This window comes from Leguminivora glycinivorella, chromosome 17 (assembly GCF_023078275.1).
Source record: "Leguminivora glycinivorella isolate SPB_JAAS2020 chromosome 17, LegGlyc_1.1, whole genome shotgun sequence".
NCBI lineage: Eukaryota > Metazoa > Arthropoda > Insecta > Lepidoptera > Tortricidae > Leguminivora > Leguminivora glycinivorella.
The window spans coordinates 2,352,758-2,369,911 of NC_062987.1; the positions used below are offsets into that span (position 1 = coordinate 2,352,758).

The window sequence follows — 17,154 nt, forward strand, 5'->3', positions numbered from 1 at the left end:
CAGGGCCAAAAGTTGGCAAATTTGTTAATTTTATTTTTTGTTTAATTTTTCATTCCAAAGCGCTGGTAGCCTAGCGGTAAGTACGTGCGACTTTCGTTCCGGAGGTCGCGGGTTCGAACCCCGGCTCGCACCAATGAGTTTTTCGAAATTTATGTGCGAAATGTCATTTGATATTTGCCAGTAGCTTTCCGGTGAAGGAAAACATCGTGAGGAAACCGGACTAATTCCAATAAGGTCTAGTTTACCCTTCGGGTTGGAAGGTCAGATGGCAGTCGCTTTCGTAAAAACTAGTGCCTACGCCAAATCTTGGGATTAGTTGTCAAAGCGGACCCCAGGCTCCCATGAGCCGTGGCAAAAGCCGGGATAACGCAAGGAGGATGATGATGTTTAATTTTTCATTCCAACCTTCACTAATCTACTCTGCTGCACTTATATAACGCTATATTCCCGAGAAGGTACATGGTGTTAAACCACCCTGTATATAGTAGTGTGACTACATAAAAAAAAAACACAAATCAAAATATTTGTTAAAATAATTTGATTTGTTCCCATAGTTGAATATAAAACTAATCAATCCTTTTCCACGGTTTTATGATATCCAAATTGTGTACTACTCGATTGCAAATAAAATATTTTCACTTCTCATACTCAAAAAGTACACCTTTATATCGTGCGTAGACGACATAAAATCGCATTTTATGGTCTAGAGCATAAAGCAAAATTTTCTTTTAAGACTAATGTCTCAACAGCTAAACAGTTAAAACATATTGAAAAATTTTACTGAGCAATAAAATTGTGTATATGACAATTTTTTTTATGTATATTATTTTTGCCACAATTTATTAGAATTCTGTATTTTCCGTCATTCAATTTAGTAAGTCACATAAAATAGGAGTCGATTATCGTTCAAAAATGTTTGACTTAGCTGAAAACCAAGCGTCTGAAACTCTGATCACATGTTGAAAATTAAATAAAAAAAGTTTGCTGGCGGGAATTGGTTATGTATATTATGTATCCTTTCGTTTTGCGACAATTTAGTGGAGTAAATTTCCGTGAAAAATATAATTATTTCCTCGCAATCAAACTGAAAAGCAGAGTGCACAACAAGGGCATAAATGTCCATTTTGGTACAAAAAATTGCCACGGGTAAAAATTGGTCATTTCATGCACTTGTACAATCTACTATTTCAACTAGCAGAAGCGTCTGCAATTGATACCATTAGAATTATAATATATTCAAAAGTGGAAAATTACAACCTTTACTGCGACCTGAACTCACGGCTTCTAGATCGATACTCGAAGGCCGTGAGTTCAAGTCTCACCCAAGGGTGTAACTTTCCACTTTTAAATTTATCCATTATTTTAATATTGGGTTGGTAAGAAAGTAATGAGCGATCGATTGAATTCCACATAAAATTTTTGAGAGAGTTCTAGAATCTTCTATGGTCGAAAGTATATAAAGGGCGAGTCGCACAGTTTCTCGTCAGTCATTCACTAGCTGTCGCCGAGCTAATATAAGGAAGAAAATGGACGAATTAAAAGTGCATGTAAGGCATTGCTTACTACATGAATTTCAGTCTGGCCATTCAGCCGCCGAAGCAGTGCGTAATATATGTCAGCGTGTTGCTCCTGAAGTTGTGTCTGAGGCCACGGCGAAACGATGGTTCCAGCGGTTTCGTAGTGGCGACTTTTCATTATCAGATCAACCTAAGTCTGGTCGACCGGTGAAGATTGATGTAGCCAAATTAAAAACCTTAATTGAAGGAGATCCGAGGCTAACGAGTCGTACTCTTGCTACCGAGTTAGGCTGCTCTCATGTCACCATAGAAACACATTTACACGAGTTGGGAAAAAACTACAAATACAGTGTTTGGATACCGCACGAACTTGATAGAGATCAACTAAACCGCCGTGCCGATATCTGCATACAACTTCTGTCTTTTCGCCGCACATTCAACTGGTTGGACCATCTTATCACTGGAGATGGAAAATGGGTCTTATATATAAATCACACACGCAAACGTCAGTGGCTAGCTCCAAACAAAAAAGGAATAGAGGCACCAAAAACAGAGCCACACCCGAAAAAAGTTATGCTGTCCGTTTGGTGGGATATTTATGGTATTATTCACTGGGAACTCCTACCAAGTGGAATGACTGTTACCGCATCAGTATACTGTAATCAGCTTGAAAATTTAAACCAAAAAATCTGTCAGAATCGTCCACAGCATGCTAAAGTTTTTTTCTTACACGACAATGCTCGCCCACACATTGCAAAAGTGACTAGGCTAAAGCTATTGGAGCTAGGTTGGAAAGTGATACCTCATCCACCGTACTCTCCAGACTTGGCACCTATGGATTACGCATTGTTCAGATCGCTAAGTAATGCCTTGAATGAAAAAAAGTTCGATGATCAAGCCCATCTACGACAGTACATTACATAGCTGAGTTTTTTGAATCTAAACCTAAGAACTTCTTCGCCGATGCTATTCATTCTTTACCAGAACGATGGAGACAAGTAGTAGATAACGAAGGCCGTTATATTTTTGATAAATGATTAAAATAATAAATTAAATAAAAATTACAATATTGGTTATGATTCGCTCATTACTTTCTTACCAACCCAATATTATGATTTTCATTATTTGAGTGACAGCAGTCACCATATCAGACCACGCTCCATGCTACTTACTTATAATATCTGTCAGGGATGAGGCCATCCACTTCGAATGAGTGTATGTAGGGCGGTATGTCGGAGTTCGCGGTGTGCCACGGCCCGTTGCTCGAGTTCGTCACTTCCCGGTATTGGACCTAACAGTAACAAAGAAACATACTGCTTAAAATGTAGTCAGAAAAGGTAAAACAATATTTGTTTCTGTCCTTCGGCCGGAAAGCATCAAATTTTGGGCCGCTGCGCTAAACGAAGTTGCCGCTTCCTGGCGAAAAATATTATATACACCTTGGCCAGTAAATAAGAAAGCCTCAGATCACATGTTTCTTGACCTCGGCTTTGCCTCGGGCGACAATTACGAGTACATGTGATCTACGACATTTCTGACAATTCCAGTAAAAAAAAAACAACTTTTTAAGCGGATATTATTAAATTTGTTTTTTATCATGCAGAAACGTCTGCGAGCGGTATTACATATTTTTAAATTAAAGGGAAAATGGTAAAATTCACACCTCCGGCAGGACTCGAACCTGCGACCTCTGGCCTTGCCGGGGCCATCACGCTTCCAACTGCGCCACGGAGGCCACCGTGATCGTGATGGCAGGTTCGAGTCCTGCCGGAGGTGTGAATTTTTCCATTTTCCCCACAGATTTCATATATACCATAGATCAAGCAAACGTATCTACTTAGCGTGTCAAATGAACTCAGTGAAATCCACTGAGTTGTCCGTCTTTACTCGCAGCTTGCAGCTTTCTGGCGTCAATTTTTGTAAGTTGAAGTCAACCAAAACATAAAAAATGCCATGTTACGTGATATTCAATTGCAACAACACAAAAATTATGAACAATCAAGAGCCTGAGACATATTTAAAATTACAGGCAAGAATCAACTTCAGTACAAAATTTGACACGCTCGGCCCCTATACTATATATGAATTTGTTTCTTCTATCTAAATTAAGTTCTGTGATTTTCCCTTTAATTTAAAAATATGTAATACCGCTCCGATTTTTCCTTTAATTTAAAAATATCGGATATTATTATATTTATTGTCTGGGCATCATCGTGGATGACGCGAACTAGAAATAGAAATATTTTAATTCATGGCAAAAAAAAAACTACACATAAATACAGATCAACAACAAAAAATTATTTACCCACGTAACATCACTAAAAGGTAAGAAGGTACTTACACATCTTTGCCACGAAGATGGTCCTGACTCAGCATGGTGTTAGCCTGGGCGGCCAACGCTGATCTTCCGTCAGGCCATACCGAATGATACCACAACTAAATTATACTTGCAATTTCAGCAGTACTCGTATACAGTGTGTAAGCCTTATACGGGTGATAAATTAAACCACAGATTGAATTTATCCGAGTTATAATGAATTAAAAGGTGTTTATATTTAGTTCATAATTAAGAGTAACTTAAAAAAAATTACTCTTAATTATCACCCCACAATGAATTTTTGAAAAAAATCTCAGCATTTCATGTTGCCATTACATACACGATAGGAGTTTTTAAAAGTAACTGTAAACTTTTTAAAAGTGTATTTGTATTACCTACATTGGGGGATGAATTATTTTGTATGGGTAAAATTATAAATTCAATTCTAAGTAACTCAATTTTATTGTTTAATAGTGTAATATGCTATAAGCGGTAACGGACCCAATCATGGACAGTTTAAGAAAAAAAATCGCCTGTTTTTGATATTTCACTGATAAATGTAAAAATTCTACCGCTAAGCGTGTTTAAATCTGGAATATCCTATAATTCTTTTACATTTTAAGCGTATAGTAATGAATCCCCCATTATGGACAGTGAAATAAGTTTAAAATTTTACTTTTGAAGCCAACTGATACTCAATGAGTCAATTTTATATACCCCAAATAAAATTAGTTTGCGTTATTTTAACACAGGATTGTTTCTTGTAAATTTTGGTTTCGTAAATTGTTCCTTGTCCATCATAGGAGGTATGCAGTTTTCTGGTTCCAGTTATGGACACTCGCAAAATAACACTATTTCTTTATATCTTTGGAGTAACGAACTAGCATGTTTTATACCTTATCTCATGGTTAATGCAGTAAGTAAAACTCATTCAAGTTTATGTGTAACTTAAGGTAACGGACCCAATCATGGACAGTTTAAGAAAATTTTTCGCCTGTTTTTGATATTTCACTGATAAATGTAAAAATTCTACCGCTAAGCGTGTTAAATCTTGAATGTCTTATCCTTTTTAGGGTTCCGTAGTCAACTAGGAACCCTTATAGTTTCGCCATGTCTGTCTGTCCGTCCGTCCGTCCGTCCGTCCGTCCGTCCGTCCGTCCGCGGATAATCTCAGTAACCGTAAGCACTAGAAAGCTGAAATTTGGTACCAATACGTATATCAATCACGCCAACAAAGTGCAAAAATAAAAAATGGAAAAAATGTTTTATTAGGGTACCCCCCCTACATGTAAAGTGGGGGCTGATATTTTTTTTCATTCCAACCCCAACGTGTGATATATTGTTGGATAGGTATTTAAAAATGAATAAGGGTTTACTAAGACCGTTTTTTGATAATATTAATATTTTCGGAAATAATCGCTCCTAAAGGAAAAAAAAGTGCGTCCCCCCCTCTAACTTTTGAACCATATGTTTAAAAAATATGAAAAAAATCACAAAAGTAGAACTTTATAAATACTTTCTAGGAAAATTGTTTTGAACTTGATAGGTTCAGTAGTTTTTGAGAAAAATACGAAAAACTACGGAACCCTACACTGAGCGTGGCCCGACACGCTCTTGGCCGGTTTTTTTACATTTCAAGCGTATTGCAGAATAGATACTCTTATTGTTTTCTTTATAGTTAACAAATTAAAACTAGGTGTTTTTTCTCCAATTATGAACGGCAGTTCTCCAGTAATGGATCCCCCACTATGGACAGTGAAATAAGTTTAAAATTTTACTTTTAAAGTCAACTGATACTCAATGAGTCAATTTTATATACCATAAATACAATTAGTTTGGGTTATTTTAACATAGGATTGTTTCTTGTAAATTTTGGTTTTGTAAATTGTTCCTTGTCCATCATAGGAGGTACGCAGTTTTTCGGTTCCAGTAATGGACACTCGCAAAATAACGCCATTTCTTTATATCTTTGGAGCAACAAACTAGTATGTTTTATACCTTATCTCATGCTTAATGCAGTAAGTAAAACGCATTCAAGTTTACACCGCGTATTATTTTTTTATTATTTTATACATGAACTCAACTCTCTTAGCAACATTACTAAGAATTCGTCTTGATATTTTTTTCAGGTAACTGGTGAATTTCATCTTGTCGCTAAATCCTTCAGAAATAACCGAATTCATTGAAACTTCAAAATGAAGCAGCTCTACAACTCTAGTTTATGGTACATAGCCGTCAGTTTTTAGAAACTAATTTTAGATACTTATTTTTAAGGATTTGTTTTTTTTTGTCCATAATGGCATCACCGTCCATTATGGGGTATTTTACCTTATATGAATATAATATTGTAAGTAAAAGTTATATATTTGCATTTCTTATGTCCTATTCCTATACTAACCATCGTTAAGAGTTTCGCACATATTCGATTTACACACTGAATAAGCTTTAATTAAAAATAAGATCTGTTTCACGTAGTCATGGAGTAGCCAAGGTTTCATTACATTACAACCAATATCTATAGTGTTAGGCCAAATCCATTGATACTGAGTACCCTGAAGTCCTTTGACCAAACTAGACTCGGTATAAAGGGCTGTGTTTGTTAAAGTCAAACATTGACGGGTTCCGTGCATGTTTCATATCCTGTTAACTGTGGTACATGTACCTGTATTCCGTATCGACTATGTGCATGTTTCACAAATTTATCCCTCAGTACTGAGAATTGTGATTTCTGGTTGATTTTCCCATCCAATCCAATAGATCAGAATATTAACAGAGCATTCTCTGTCAAAGCGAGCAAACAATCTACAAACGTGGCCGATGGGCGATGATATTAGTTTGAAGTACATACAGTGCTTTATGTCCGCGCTAATTCGCAAAGCTGTGCATTTCTGGTCATGTCGAAATTCCAAAGGGACATTAAGACGCTACAGGAGCGAAAATGCTGAAATGGAAAGTGGGGCCCCTTTCAATGTGGTAATGTGTTAACTAGTGTTAACAACTAGATTTATCGAAAAAAAATATCCATTCAGAACAACTCAGTTAAAAGATATTGCGAAAAAATCTTTAAAATCGAGGTTCCGCTCTCGACTGTTTCCTCCTTCAAAACTTAATCAATCGTAACGAAATTTGAGAATATGAATAACAATGAAATAATCTGTGTCGGACCGTTTAGTTTATTTTTACCAATTTTGAATACCACACCTTTTTTAGGGTTCCGTACCTCAAAGAGGAAAAACGGAACCCTTATAGGATCACTCGCGTGTCTGTCTGTCCCTCTGTCACAGCCGATTTCTCTGAAACTACTGGACCGATTTACTTGAAATTTGGCACACGTATGTAAACCTGTGGCCCAAAGACGGACATGCAGTATAATTAAATGAAATTAAACGAAATTTAATCATAAGGGGCACTTTTGGGGGGTAAAATTGAAAATTAAAAATCAAAGTTATTAGAACTATATTGTGATACATATCAAATGAAAGAGCATTTTATAAGCATTTCAAATATATTTTTTTTATAGTTTTTATTTTGGTAATTTAGAAGTTATTTAAGAAAAATGACCATTCCCCCCCCCCTTATCTCCGAAACTACTTAGCGTAAAATTTTCAAAAAAATACACGAGGTAGCCCTCTACCTGTAGATTACAGGAAAACCTATTAGAAATCTACAGTCAAGCGTAAGTCGGACTTAAGAGAAAAAAACTCAAATTGAGATTTTCACTCACTGCCGCTGCAAGTACTTACTAAATGTTTTGAAATTTTGTGAGCGCCATGGACAGGTAGAAAGAAATTCATTTCTGTTTAGAAATTGTTAAAAATTTTAATCATTTGCCAAAATGACTTAAGTTCCTACTAAAAAAGAGGCGCTTAAGACTGTTTAGAACTGCACTGACCATAATATTGCCCTAATAGGTCCAAAAAATGATGTATATATACGAAAACAAAAAAATTGTGCCACCGACAACCAAAATCTGAAGTCTATTTGCTCTATCTCTTATAGTTTCCAAAATATACGCAAAATCTTTAAAGTACAAATCTAGTGTACGTTGCTATCACATGTCGTTAGGCGCTCATGACCTTTTTGTATGGAAATGTCGAAATCCGACTCGCACTTTACCGATTTTCATAGAAAGTTGTGTTTTATTATAGTTTTGAAGGAAGTTTCTTGTTTTTAACCACCAACGCAAAAACGAAGGAATGTTATAATAATAATAGGTTTGACGCTTGACATGTCTGTCTGGCATCATAGCTCCCGAACGAATCAATCGATTTTGATTTAGTTTTTAATGTTTAAGGTGAATTCGTCGAGATTTTTTTTTGTACCACGTAGGTGGCAAACATGCATACGGTCCGCCTGATGGAAAGCGGTCACTGTTACATATGGACGCCTGCCACTCAAGGAGTGGCACATGTGCGTTGCCGAGTCGACTCATTAGAAACTTGTACAAACCTGTACTTAGAAGGGGCCTGGGTGCCGACGACTCAAAGGACCGAAGGAAGGAGGAGGAAGGAAGGAAGGAGGAAGGAGGAAGAATCTATTGTCCTAATTACTTCCGTAGGTCCTCCAGTTGCGATACAGGCTGCCAACATTTTAATTACACTTTGTGCATTTTAATCTTTCGGGCCGCATGACCACGCCGTTGATAGTTAATGGGAAAATACTTGAACAGGCATCCACGACTACTTTCCTAGGTTTAAAGATTGATCAGGGCTTAAAATGGGACCAGCAAGTAGATAAACCGTGTGGTAGTCGGGGCAGTGCGTGCTTTGCCTTAGGTCGAGTTGCAAAGTCTGTGGCTCCAGAAGTAGCCCGGACATGCTATTTCGCCACTGTCCATTCATTAATACAGTACGTTGCGGAGGTCTGGTTTGGGGATGTTGTCCTGAATGGGAGAGGGTCTTTCGCTTTCAGAAACGAGCTGTCAGGATCGTTGCTCAGGTACCTGTAGACAGTAGACACTCCGGCCAAAGAACTCTTTAAAAAATAAGAATCCTTAAGCTAGGAACACACTACGCGGACGTCCGTCGTAAATCGACCGCGGACGGGGATCTGGACAATGAATATACACTTAACCGTGCAAACTATCGGTCGACGGACGTGGACGTGGCCTTGAGCGCATGGACGTCCGTTCGAAATCTGGCTCGCTGGATGTTTTGTTCCGTGCACACTGTTCGGTCGCGGTCGCGGTCGCGGTCGATTTACGACGGACGTCCGCGTAGTATGTTTCTAGCTTTACACTCATTACACTGCCTGCAAAAGTTATCATGCAGGTAGCCATTTATGTAAGAGAGAACTTGGCAGCATACAAAACCAGGGGCGGCTCACTCCGCGATTCTATCGCCGCGCTACAAGTACATGTCAGCGGCCGCGAGTTCGCGGCCCATTCATTGGCGACGACCTTCGCGCGGCGCAATAATAGTTATTTGTATAATAGTTATTTGAAGAATCATGCATGAACTTGCGAGTTATTTATAGAATCCTGAACTTGCGAGTTTTTTAACACACGAGAAGTAAAATACATTTGCACCCGAGTGTAACACAAAACTTTTCCCCTCACTGAAGCGAGAAAACTACAACGCAAGAAATGCGTTTATCACTGCTTCCAGTAGTTCCACAGGTGGTAAATGATCTTTATTACTAGATTCACCTACTTTTATCAATTTTAAAGCAGTTCATTTGAATTTATTCAAGGTCAAATTACTTTACCCACTCACTAGTGGGTAAAATGCGTTTTTACCCGCTGGTATTAAAGGACAAAACACGTGTTTCCGAGCTAGTGAGGGGAAAAATTCAATGTTGGTTGCTCGCGTGCGGTCCGTTTGTTAATGTAGGTAAGAATTTAGAATGGCGTCATTTTGTGAACATCAAAGGAGCCTTCTGTACTTGTACTATTATACATAATATATTCTGTGACAAAACTAACAACATGTGTTCCAAGTACAACATTCGAAATGCCGGAAAGTTAGTAGGTATCGACCGTAAATTGGCGAAATCCAATTTACGGTCAAATTAACACATGTAATGGACCCTGCCGTCTATAATAAATTGCCGCAATATGTGGTTGAAGCGCCTAGTGTGTCGAACTTTAAGTACCTATCGCTTAAAAAATTGGCTGGTCGAGCGGGTTCTACACTAATGACAATTTTTTTATTACCTAATTAGAAAAATATTTTTGTGCATTTTTTATGTGAATATTGCCTAACTTTTTTTAATTTCAATCTTCTGTCTATTTATTCTCTAAGTATTATTGCTGTATAAATATTATTTTTTTAAATCAAATCTTGACGTGTAAAATGGCGTTACAAATATGAATAAATGAATATGAGTATAAGTAGTATGATTATTTTAACCATTGAAAGTTTGTACGGAACCCTCGGTGGGCGAGTCCAACTCGCACTTGGCCGGTTTTATTGTGCCATAATCCATAACACCGTTTTTGGAAATTTTTCATGGACTCTAGCTTCTTTAAAAATAAGAATATCAAAAAAATCAAAACGGTCCGACACAGATTAAAATAATAATAATCTGTGTTGAAAAAAATCATTGCTCTATCTTCGAAAACCAGGGAGGAAATAAATAGTCGAGAGCGTTTGTATGGAAAATTGACCCCTCCTGTATCGTCTTAAGTATGTACCTACTCGTACTGAAAAACCTCTTACGGTGCGACGACACGTGGAGGAAATTAGAATAGAAATAACTTATTCAGACAACACATCAATACATGTAACACATAGGGCGAATACAAAGTAAAAAGTAGTAATAAAGATGTGAGGCCGAAATGGTCTCCACTCAGCATTGCAGCTGACATGGCTAGCGCCGCTAGTGTTGAGTACCTATATAGTAGCGACTGTAGCGAGTGCCGATTAAAACTCGACCGAAAGAAGTGTTTTAAATCGACACGAGTTCTATTTAATTTTATGTCACTGTAAAAGCCTGAAGTACTGTAAAACCTAAGTTAACGTAGCGTCATCGGCCACAGAGTAAGTGCGTTTTCACATTATCCGAACCGATATCGAATGTAGAACCGTTATCCTATAACATTTAAGCCGCCATCTTTGATTTTTGCCTTTGAAATCCTTCCGACATCCGATATCGGCTCGGATAATGTGAAAACGAACTAATGGGCTGCATTACGCGACGTCGCGTGATATGGCAATCAACGTGTTAATGAGGTGTAGTATATATATATTATTTATTTATTTCGTGTAACAGAGACACATATTTTGTTAGTACATACATGGAAGAAAATGACAATTAACTAAGGGTTAGTAGGAGCCTAAATCTAAATATTTACATATATAGTAACCTACAGAGCTACCACTGTATGGTGGTCAAAGGGGAATGTAGTCCCGCACAGTGTAGCAATAGCGGACAATCAGGCTTATCCGCTATCATTCTCAGGATGACATTGGGGCTGTCCCGCACCCGGCGCACCAGGGATGCGACGCACTTGCGCAAGGTCGTCTGAAAGCAATCAACGCGCGCCTCAGAAAACATTCCTGATGCGCTACAGAAGCAAGGCAGTCCTACTATCACCCGGAACGCGTTAATGATATGTTTACCTTGAAGATCCGTATCGGCATCCCGGAGCTGGAGTTGGACCAGGATACCATGACGCTTTCGTCTGACATGCGCGTCACAGTCGGTCGCGAAGGTGGCACCATTTCTGCAAACAAATATACTTTATATTGGCTTTAAAAGCTAAATTTGATAGTATTGATCCGACTTACCGACTCCATAGGCCCACTCTAAAACTGTGTTGTATTGAATTCCGTTAACTTGAAGTGAAGGGAAGGTTCTTTATGTCAAATGGGTGAATCAACTTTTTCTTGCTTTTTGCAAGAATTGCCCATACTTATTATTAGCTCTACTTTTGTGAGTTTTAACCTGGCCATCGTGAATAAAGATCCTTATTTTTATTTTACATTAAGGAATAATTAAAAAAAAAACATTTACAATTAAATCTATATGTGACCCAGTGGAAGAGACACTTTTTTCATACAAAAGTGAGGGACAGCTATGTCCGTACTGGGTCACTGCTCGAAATAAAGTAATAAAATAGCAAATCCTATAAAAATATGATGTATTGCATAGCTTGTATACCTGTTTTTAATACAATAAGTATAAATTAATTACACTAAATACAAATTAAATTTTCTGACCACATGTAGTCGAAGTACGAGTATGCGTAATTTTGCTGGCAAAGAAAAGTTGATTCACTCAAATACAATTGATTTCTCTCAGAAACTAGCGTCTTAACTCTTATATGGTTATCGAATAATTAAAAAAATAAATTTAATTACCTACTGAACACATGTGTGGCATCCCTTACCACTTCCTATTATTTGTTTTGACATGTGACAAGAATAGTGATTAGGTACCTATTATAAAGTTCTTAATGACCGATATTTTTCCAAACAAAAAAATACAACTCGTCTTTCTATAAGTATATAGAATTTGTTAACCAGTATTGTATGTACCTAGCCGTAAAATCTAAACTGGGTACTTACTGGCTTTTTTCTTAGGATTCTTTCGATTGTTGTGTTTGTTTTTTGGCTGCTGGTATGCAATATGTGCTGCCTTCGCGCTGTCCGCTGAGTATTCCTACAAGATAAAACATTATTATGAATAAACTCGGAAAAAAATTGTCTTTGGCGATCTGGTGATGACAATTAACTATGCGTTCCACCGGAGGTGCAACTATGTCGCTAATAAAATTTATTTATTTATTGCAATAATGTACAACATTATATAATTACAATACAATTTATTGAGAAACGTTGAACAACGCATATAAGAAGCGTCTTGCATCCTGCATCCATTAGCTCATCGGGTAGGTATTATTGGGCACGCTGTTATTGGTCGTGCGGCGGGGCGGTGCGGTGTGCATGTCAAACAATTGTAGCTCAAACAAGTGTCCTGAGTCGACGCTACATAGATAGTATGCAAGATCGCCCGCCCGGCCCCGCCGAACGCTCCGAAACTGTGTTACACTTTGACGCTGTGTACAGATTATTTATGGGGGCAATCAGTCGAACATAGGATCGCGCGCGGAAACGCCATCTCCATTTCGTGCTGCTGCCGCGCGATCCAATGTTCGAGTGATTGCCGCTCATAATCTGTACACAGCTTTAGACTCCAACTTGTAAAGTTTGTACCCCTGCTGAACTCACCTGTGAGATCTGTACAGGCACGACCGTAAGCAGCACCGCGTCGTGCGCGCAGCCGAGCGCGTTGCACGCGAAACATTGCAGCGCGCCTGCGTGCTTCTTCTCCACGCGGGCGAAACGCAGCTCCGAACCTAGATAAACACAAATTCTGTGTTCAGGCTCTTTTTCAGTAGGAGTCAGGCCAAGATACCTCTGCAAGGCTTGAGTACAGTCAACAACACAGCTGGGAATACAGACAAAGTGCCAAAAATATGCAGGCTTAATGTACAGAAGAATACAGAAGTATACATATTTTTTGGCACTTTGTCTGTATTCACAGCTGTGTTGTTGACTGTACGGCGTAAAATAATATTTGCACCAGCGGCGAGGCTGTCAAAATCGATGCCATTTTTAACCGACTTCAAAAAATGGAAGAGCTTCTCAATTCGACTGGATTTTTTTTTATGTATGTTACTTGATATCTCCGAGAATCGTGAACCGATTTTCAAATTTTTTTTTAATCGAACGGGTATAGCCCCGAGATGGTCCCATTGGTACCAAGTCGGGGTCTGATGTTGGGAGGCATAACGAAGACGATTAGTCCCAGGAGGGGGTTCCCGCAGGGAAGATGCTTGTCACCCCAGATGTGGTGTCTACTTCTGGATTCTATGGTAAGAGAACTCAACAGGGGAGGCTTATACATGCAGGCTTACTCTGATGATGGAGTGCTACTGGTGAGAGGTATGGTCCTCAGTGTCATGAGGAACATAATGGTAACAGGTCTCAGGCAGGTACTGGGATGGTGTAGAGGGAGAGGACTGGATCTCAATCCGTCGAAAACAAAGCTAGTGTTGTTCACTAACAAGAGGAAAAAAGAGATGGAACCCATAAGAATAGAGGGTGTAGAATTAGAAATGGTAGAAGAGTTCAAATATTTGGGTATTACTCTCGACAGTTCACTCAGATACAAGACTCATATCAGAGAGCAGACAGCTAAGGCCATAAGAACGCTGTGCCAATGCAAAAAGGGCAGTAGGGAAGAATTGGGGACTGAAGCCGGGAATGATCCACTGGATTTACAAGGCTATAATCTTACCCAGGGTGCCGTGATCTGGGGCAATATGGGGCCGTGATCTGGTGGCACAGGACCCATATTGGAGAATATCGGAAGAATCTGACAAAAGTACAAAGACTAGCTTGCCTCATGACGACGGGGGCTATGAGGACCACCCCGACACATGCTATGGAGGTGCTGCTAGGCTTAAAGCCCCTTTGGATTGAGGCAGAAAAGAGAGCCATGGAACAGTGGTACAGAATGAAAGCATGTAAGGAATGGAGAGGAAGCTGCGTGGACAAGAGATATGCGCTGATACAAAGAGAGGCACTATCAAAACTAGAAATGATGATCGCCAATAATGACCTCATAAAGAGGGAGGAGATTTTCGACAAGAAGTACAGGGTACATATAGAAGAAAGAGACAACTGGAAGGTAGGAGGTCGTGCACCCGACTATATGCTTCACAGATGGCTCTAGAAGAAGCTCTACAAAGTTAGCAGGGGCGGAAATATTAATTCCGAAACTAGGAGAAAAGGTATCAATACCACTAGGGAGATACACTAGCGTGTTCCAAGCAGAGTATGTGCAATAGCGCGCTGTGCACGTATTATAAAAGAGAACGATAAACAAGATGGAGCCGTGGTAATATACACCGACAGTCAAGTGGCACTAAAGGCTCTGAAGAGAACATCGGTGACCTCGTCCCTGGTGAAAGAATGTAGGGAGGAGCTCAACTCGATAAGCAAGCAAAGAAGTGTAACGGTTGCGTGGATACCGGGACACCAGGGAGTCACAGGTAATGAGAAAGCGGACTAGTTGGCAAGGGCGGGGGCGGAGATGGAATTCTTGGGTCCGGAACCGGCTCTACCGATGTCAGCTGACGTCTCGAAAGGAGTCATTGAAAAGATGAAAGAGCTGGAAGCACAAAGAAACTGGGAAAAAGAGACCAGTTGTAGACAAACGAAGATGATGATAGAAGGTAGAGACCAAAGGAGAACCAGGTATCTTCTGAAACTGGGTAAGAACAGTTTAAGAATGTTGACCGGTATTATAACGGGGCACAACCCTCTCAACAGACACATGAGGATAATAGGTATCAGTAGTGACGAATCCTGTCCACACTGTGGTAAGGAGGAGACAAGCTTGCACTTATTAGCAGAATGTATCACGTATGCGGCACCGCGATATGATACATTCGGTAGAGACAGTTCAGTCAAGGATGTCGAACTTAAAGATTTCCTTCTGTTCTGCAGGAAAACAAGAAGATTTGAGGAGAGAAGTGTGGGAGGGCAGCCAGGACAGTAACCTGCAGCTCCAACTCCAGGGAATTGGGCTGAATGAACGCATCAGCGATCGACAGCCCGCCTGTATCCGGCCGGGCGTCCCTACACTACATCTACATCTACATCTACGGGGTCTGATGATGGGATTTTGGAGAAATCGAGGGAACTCTTCAAATGTTATAGGCACATGTAATGTTTTTAATAGTATATTTTTCAAAGGTACACCAGTATTTACGTCTGATGGTAATAATTGTATGTGGCTGAGCTGATGATGGAAGGTCAACTCCTCAATGGTTAGGAGTTCAAGGATAATTCTTTTTCACTACTGTACGCATATTCGGACTGATACTTATAATATCAATAGGAACCACTAAAAATCAAGAAATAAATAAACGTTTTAAAAAAACCGCCTTCAAAAATAAGCGCGTTAGAAAACACGGAGAAACTAAAAAGCAAAAAATAATAAACTTTTGAATTGAGATTTCTTATCGGATTGCAATAATCTAAACATCAAAATTATAAACGAGCCAATTATTTTTGGAGTCGGGGCCAGCCTGCGTATGGTTGGGTGGGGCAAACAGGCAATAACAAGGCGAGGAACAGGGCTGGTAGCGTCTAGATCTCATCCAGTCTCCATCCTTTCAACTATTTCCACTTAAAAATCAATTAAATCACGTCAATTCGTCGCTCCGTTTTGCCGTGAAAGACAGACAAACAAACAGACACACACACTTTCCCATTTATAATATTAAAGTATGGATTTGATTAAGTACATTTCATTAATACCTATATAGTATCTAAATACGTAATTAAATACATATAGTGCTAAATATGTACTATTCAAAAACTATTCAAATTACTTGAAAGCGCATTGCAACATAAAGTGAAGAGACAATCCAAAACGTGAATTAAATTTCCTCGCACTCTGAACGCAAACGTGCTCACATATTTCTAAGAACAAAGCCATTCTGAACGCTAAAATTAGGTTTCTCAGATCAGCGTTGCCTTTCTGAAACGAATTAGTAGTAAGTTAGTTGGCGTTATCAAATTCAGATTTTGGTGTATGTTAATAGAAGAAACTCTTGACATAGTTTGTGGACGGAATTTATCTCAATGAATATAATACCGCGGCAAAAAAGTGATTTCCCGAAATTTTTTTATGGTCGGGATCGAATCAGCTCGTGATTCTGAAAAGAATGAGCCCAAACACGTCCAGATCTGGTGAAATTTAATTTTCGAGATTTATTTAGGAAAACGCCCTTTCACGAATTTGAGTAAAATCTTTATCTATGGTTTAAAATTATTTGACCCAAAGACATATTGTGAAACAAATTAACGAATTTTCCTCCAGTAGTTTACTTGCGATAAATTCAGATCGCGAACTTACCTTGTGCCTTTACGCCTTTCCCAATGACAGGCTCAGCGTTTAACATCCAGTGCACCTGAGGCGGGGGCTGGCCAACCGGCGTGCCGCACGCCACGCGCGCCGGCGTGCCTTCGCTGGCGTTCACGCCGGACGCCACGCCCTCCCAATATGGCGGCTGGAGCGCCAGAACACGCCACGAGCGGCGAATGCCGTTGCCGTTAACAGAGCACGAATATATGCCCTGAAAGGACGGTATGTTGAATTTCAAGAGATACAGATGTAGCTAGGCGCTGTTAGTGATGTCAAATAGGAAGATACGGAAAAAGTATGGTAAACATGGATGAAGAGCATTATTAGGCATTTGAAAATATTTCATCACGCCACTCTGCAGACTTTATACTTACTCGTACACAGGGAATTTTTATAATCTACTGTTTTTTTTTTTTTGTTTTCAGTGCCTTTGTA

General features: G+C 39.3%; 1 protein-coding gene across 1 annotated transcript in view; it reads right to left on the bottom strand.

Annotated features, from left to right (window-relative positions):
- LOC125235125 (interference hedgehog) overlaps positions 1–17,154 on the bottom strand; it is a 142,815-nt gene that overhangs the window by 37,012 nt on the left and 88,649 nt on the right. The window contains exons 8-12 of the mRNA XM_048141559.1: positions 16,711–16,930; positions 13,008–13,135; positions 12,345–12,438; positions 11,397–11,500; positions 2,690–2,808 (exon numbers count right to left, since the gene is read on the bottom strand). Coding sequence (XP_047997516.1) covers positions 2,690–2,808; positions 11,397–11,500; positions 12,345–12,438; positions 13,008–13,135; positions 16,711–16,930 — 665 coding nt within the window. The remainder of the gene's footprint in view (positions 1–2,689; positions 2,809–11,396; positions 11,501–12,344; positions 12,439–13,007; positions 13,136–16,710; positions 16,931–17,154) is intronic.